Source organism: Sinocyclocheilus anshuiensis, unplaced genomic scaffold (assembly GCF_001515605.1).
Source record: "Sinocyclocheilus anshuiensis isolate Anshui unplaced genomic scaffold, SAMN03320099.WGS_v1.1 scaffold144, whole genome shotgun sequence".
NCBI lineage: Eukaryota > Metazoa > Chordata > Actinopteri > Cypriniformes > Cyprinidae > Sinocyclocheilus > Sinocyclocheilus anshuiensis.
The window spans coordinates 1,000,061-1,005,953 of NW_015555720.1; the positions used below are offsets into that span (position 1 = coordinate 1,000,061).

The 5,893-nt window shown below is 35.4% G+C and overlaps 2 protein-coding genes across 2 annotated transcripts in view; both read right to left on the reverse strand.

Moving 5' to 3' along the window:
• Positions 1 to 2,894, reverse strand: part of nxn (nucleoredoxin) — an 84,554-nt gene extending 81,660 nt beyond the window's left edge. The window contains exon 1 of the mRNA XM_016465591.1: positions 2,386 to 2,894. Within this exon, the coding sequence (XP_016321077.1) occupies positions 2,386 to 2,694 (309 nt within the window). The 5' untranslated portion in view covers positions 2,695 to 2,894. The remainder of the gene's footprint in view (positions 1 to 2,385) is intronic.
• Positions 2,895 to 3,926: 1,032 nt separating this feature from the next.
• Positions 3,927 to 5,629, reverse strand: LOC107672378 (thioredoxin domain-containing protein 17-like). The gene is made up of 4 exons (XM_016465537.1): positions 5,382 to 5,629; positions 5,221 to 5,302; positions 4,283 to 4,358; positions 3,927 to 4,192 (listed from the first exon to the last, which is right to left on the reverse strand). Exons 1-4 carry the CDS (start codon positions 5,524 to 5,526, stop codon positions 4,124 to 4,126), a joined length of 372 nt encoding a protein of 123 aa, XP_016321023.1. The 5' UTR covers positions 5,527 to 5,629; the 3' UTR covers positions 3,927 to 4,123.
• Positions 5,630 to 5,893: the final 264 nt, after the last annotated feature.

A 5,893-nucleotide genomic window follows, 5' to 3' on the forward strand; every position in this document is an offset into this window, starting at 1 on the left:
ATATATATATATATATATATATATATATACACACACACATATACACGCATAGCAATTATTCTTTTAATATTACAATATTAATTAATTAATAATTATTTTCCATACAAAGAAGAAAATGACATTTATAATATACTGATTCTTTGATTAGATGCTTTTATACGGACTTAAAAATGTAGAAAAACAAGCAATTTAACATAAAGGACCCAAAAACAAAGAAATTTTAGATTTGAGAGGAGAGTGTAAAAAAAAATTAAAAATACTGACATGAGATCATAATTTAGAGCAGAGATGTGGACATATCTGTAGCTGGACTTAGTTTGAGTTGGTTTTACTTAGTTTTTTTTTTTTTTTTTTTCATCTGTGGCATATTTGTTTACAACATTTGCAACCTTAAAACACAAGGGAAAACATTCAATAAAAGACCTAATATGCCAAAAACAAACAAAAAAACAAGATTCAAAGCTTAAGAAAATACCGTCTGCATAGGTTGCACAACATGTCAGTACATAAAAAAAAAAGGCCTATAGGCCTATAACATATAATGGTATCTAAATAGTAAATTAATAGATCCATTTTTACTTAACAGCTACACAACACCAAAAACAGGAATCTAAATTGAATTATCCTTCCTTAAAACACACACACACACACACACACACAATATTCTCTTCTCACCACACACAGCATTTCCCAGTGTGTATTATTAAAACACTGCATGCAGTACAATCAGCATTTTGCATGGTGGCAGATTTTATCTGAAATATTTATATGGCTGCCACCGATGCCACTGTAAACCGGTATGAGCTTTTAAACGCACATCATTTGCTCAGTGAGACGTGCCAAGGCATGCTGCAGGAGGAGGAGCTGGTGCAGTGGACCAAAATGGATACCAGCACACAGGGGCAAATCTGAGCATGATCCAAATGGTATTATACATTAAAACAAAAACTCAAACCCAAGATAAAATACTGCACTACAATATCAACCTAACGATACAGCGGTAAGCACATACACAGTAACACACAACATTATTTACAAAGCAAATTATGCAAAGAAGAGTTTATGTTTAGAATGACAATCATGATAAATTAATTAACGTTTCTGATGGTAATCCAAATTTAATAAAGGTTATTTCACATCATTTGTATACCAAAGCTGAATTATTTACAACCACAGGATCTCATTTGAATAAGCAAGAGGATAACTCAATTAAAAGTACTCCGAGATGCAGTAATAATTTCCAGATTTGTTTTAATAAATGACATAAAACGGGCCTGTTACAAATCTGAACAGCAAATGTGCTTTCAATAATGAAATGCTTTAGAAACAGGTTCATTTAGGTCTTAGCAAAAACATTTAAACTCTTTGCTACACCCTTATTTAAAAAAAATAATAAGACAACAGAAATAAATCATCTAGATATATTATAACGATTTGTGTTATTGTACAACCCGAGCATATATTTTTAACAAATACAAAAAAAGCTATTTTATTCACCTTGTAAAGATGCATTTAGCAACTAATTGTTTTTACCATTTTCTGTAATAGCTTATAGTTTAGTTCTGTAATTAATAATGACTGTAATTTTTGTAATTAGAGTTTTCCTGAACAGCACTTCTTTTCACACTGGATGTGCCTAAACTAAAACTAAAAACTAGTCTGCATTTTTGACTGTATATGCAAGTGCAAACGGGAAAAGAAATGTTTAAGTTGGCAGTCACTGAGACAGTCATTGTGTAATGGTTTAGGGTTAGTATGTGTATATTGTGGTTTGTAAAGGATGTGTTTTCACCTTTACAGCACCCAGCAGCATACAGCCTCCAGCTATAATAAAAAGACACCTGCCTACAACGAACGCTTTATTATTTTCTGGGATTACAGGTAATTCATATACTGTTAGGTCGGAGTCATATTATAAAATTCAAATGTGGCTGCTTTTCTTTATGTATTTCATAATGAAAATATTCCAGGATTTTTTCCACCTTCCATCCATAAAATTCAAACGTCTCTTTTGCTACAAGAACGACTGGATAAAACGTTTAGATGTATATCTAGATTAATAGGAGTGATGGATAAAATTGCATTAGGTAAAAAAAATAAATCCCAGTTTTGAAAGCAAGACTACAGTTTTATACTACTAAAAAAAGCTAGTTTAATTAGTTCCCAACCACTGAGAAGAATAAAGTAATGAAACTGGTCATTTATCATCTGAAAATAAGAGGTCAAAGGGTTTAAACCAGAAGATCAGGCTTTTTTTTTAATCTTTTACACCTGCACACACGCACACACTTTCAGTCTATTTGTTGTTTAAAAAAAAAAAGCAATTCTATAATTTAATACATTTGTAGTCTTATGTCATCGATTAAATCTACTGGCTCATCTTACCTTTTTGTGTCTGTCTTTAAAAGGCAACGCCGGCCATTGCATCTCCTGTAAGAAGTCCTGCCACTGTTTCTGGTCCTGATCCGAAGAGATGAAGACGATTTCCAATTTGTCCTTGTGCTCCGACGATTTTTTAAACTTGCTGTAAAACTCGCACAGACTCGCGTTGAACTGCTTGCAGGGACCGTTTAAACTGCAGCCGAAGTAGAGCCCGAGCAGAGACAGCTTGCTGCCCAGCGAGTGAACATCCACCTCGGCTTTCTCTCCGTTGACGAGCCGCTCTCCGAGCAGATTCACCAGAAACTCCGACATCGCTGCTGAGCCCTCGAAGCGGACTGCGCTTGGTTTTCTTGGCTTATTCGAGCGGTTTTAAGGTAAACCCAAAGTGCTCGATGGATATCCGCAGGCCCTGGTGCCCAGTTTGGCAGTCCCGCGGTTCGAGAGACAGCGGCCGTCGTGTGCCTCCACTGTGCGCGGTGTTGAGGAATGCGCTCCTGTTATAGAGCGGCCCTCAGCAACAGCGCCGGCCGACTCCCGCTGCGAGACTGTCGCGACACCTAGTGGCGAGATGGTGCAATTGCACCTCGGCGTACTCGGTCCACAGAGATGTCAAGCGAATCAGTCACACCACGTCTCTATCTCTGCATAAAATGATACTTTTTGTCTTTTTTGTATAGATGAATGTATCGACGGATTCTCAGAGTAACAGTATCAGTACATGTCATGTTTTTGGGTAAGTATTCACTCCTTTCATTTAAGGAGAAAGTGGTGTCTGAGTTACAGTGATTACCTCATGCATCCCCTGTTCATTTCAATTACCACTAAAAGCAAAAGAACGGTACGGTAAAAACTGCACTACTTTAAGCAAAAAAAAAAAATGGTGCACAGGAAAATTGCAACCAGATTCTGTATGATAAACACCTATGACTGTATTGCTTGATAATAGGCTAGCTGAAGTTAGGAATAAAAACAAAAACCCACAACTGCTTGGTGCACAATAATTTCCCATCATATTTCCTTGAAAACGCACAGTTAGACATGCAAAACACATTTGCAGATAGATTTTTCAAAACATTTTAATTTTGTTCTGAATATAAACAATCAAAATGGCAACAGCCATAATCATATCCCATAGGCTAGGATTATAAAACAAATTTCATTTATGTTTACTGTATCTTAATTGATTCAGTTCTTCAGTTCACTCAAAATGAAGATTGTGCTCCACTTGTTCCAAATCTGTATGAGTTTTTTCTTCTGCTGAACACAAAATAAGTATTTTTTCCTACTATGGAAGTCAATGGCTACCGTCAACTGTTTGGTTACAAACATTCTTCAAAATATCTTATTTTGCGTTCAACAGCTGAAAGAAATTCATACAGGTTTGGAACAACTTGAGGGTGAGTAATTGATGATAGAATTTTAATTTTTGGGTGAACTATCCCTTTATCAAGGTTGACTTGAAAGTGTAGTAAAGTCCCTTTTTTGAATATCACTTAAAAAAATAAGCTTGAAATGTCTGATGATGTTACAAATGAAATCTTCCAGTATACACAGTTTTATTTGCACAAATGCTTTCCAGACTTGTACAATCACCACAACATAATTCCAGGCCACAATTTGTTTTGCTGAACATTGCAGGGCAGAAGCATAGATTACAAATGACAAAAGTAGAAAAACTGTGTCAGTCATTCAAAGAGAATGTTTAAAATGTGGTTGTCTTCAAGCAGTACATCGCAGGACATTAATCCTCTGTGAACAACATTCGAACCAGGTCTGCTTTAAAACACTCCTCTTCAACCAGCTTCTGGGGCTTAAAACAGACAAACATAGTACATTTGCAAGATGCATACAAATTTAAAGTGTTAAATTCACTTATCAAAGAACTTTTACAGCTCTTTACCGTGCCATAGCGCAGTAGTGTGGGTACTCCATTCAGCTTCAGATTCTTCTTAAAGTCATTATTTGGGTCCTTCCAGCTGGCAAGAACAACAATTAGATGTTAACCCTTAACCAAACCAAACAAGTCAAAAATTAAAACATGAAAACTAATCCGGATGAGTTTGTTTGATCATCAGAGCAGATTTAGAGAAATTCAGCATGACATTAATTACTCATCAATGGATCCTCTGCACAGAATGGGTGCCGTCAGAATGAGAGTCCAAACAGCTGATGAAAACATCACAATAATCCACACCACTCCAGTCCATCAATTTACATCTTGTGAAGCAAAAAGCTGCGACAATCTATAATAACACTTCCTCCATCATGCAGTGAAAAAGTCCATGCTTCTTGTTCTCTCACATAAAAATCCACCGACATATTTGTTTATAACTGTTTTCGCTGCTTGAACTGTGCATATTTCTCTCCTGATTCAAGGGAATTACTTTTTCACAGGAGGAAGCAATATTATGGATAGAGGACTCATATTTTAGTAAGAAGCAATGGTGTGAACTTAAAAACATCTTAATGATGAATTAGTTTCTTAATAAACAAGCAGGTTTCGCTTCGCAAGATTTTAACTGACAGACTGGAGTCGTGTCGATTACTTGTAGAGGTTTTTATCAGCTGTTTGGACTCTCATTCTGACGGCACCCATTCACTGCAAAGGATCCACCGGTGAGCTACTGACATCATGCTAAATTTTTCCAAATCTGTTCTGATAAAGAAACAAACTCATCTACATCTTGGATGGCATGACAGGGAGTACATTTTCAGCTCATTTAAATTTTGAGTGAACTATAACTTTAATCTAAGCACTATCTTGTATACTATATGCTGCAACATACATTAATTATTTCTGTTTACCAATGTAATTGGAAGAATGTCTTGTAAACTTACTAAGGTCTATCTCCTACTTGGCAGTAAATGAAGACAGATCCCTCCGGCAGATGAGACAGCTCTCCTCTGACCACTGGCTGTGCTGCATGAGCAAAAAAAGGAAAAACTCTTCTAGTTTAGAATTTTTGAAACAGCACAGCTACTCTATAATGTTAATATACCTTTCACACAGTCCGGACACCAGCTCTTGCCCTGGTCATCTTTATCTCCAGAGAAGTAAGCGAATATGTCTTTTCCTTTTCTTTCAGACACAGCTTTACAAAATTCCTCGTAGCCGTGAACAGCAACGTCCTCGTATTTAGTCATGATTTATTTACTATTTAGTGTTTAATGGGAATCAGTTTTGCAGAAAGCAGACTGCTCTTTGTATGAAGTCAGCTGACTGTACGCTAACAGCAGTGAGTGAAGTGTGAAGAAATCATAGACTGTAAATGCGCTTGTACTTTTTCCAAAATAAGAGTGGACTATTTTAAAATAAAAGTCTGGATTTAAAAAAAATATAATAGTTGCACCACAACTGAGCATTTTGAACACATATATTATAATTAAAATATTATTTCTAGATTATTACATATTGTTTATTCATATTTTATTATATATTTAATATATGCATAAACAATAATATAGATAGATAGATAGTGAATATATATATATATATATATATATATAAATC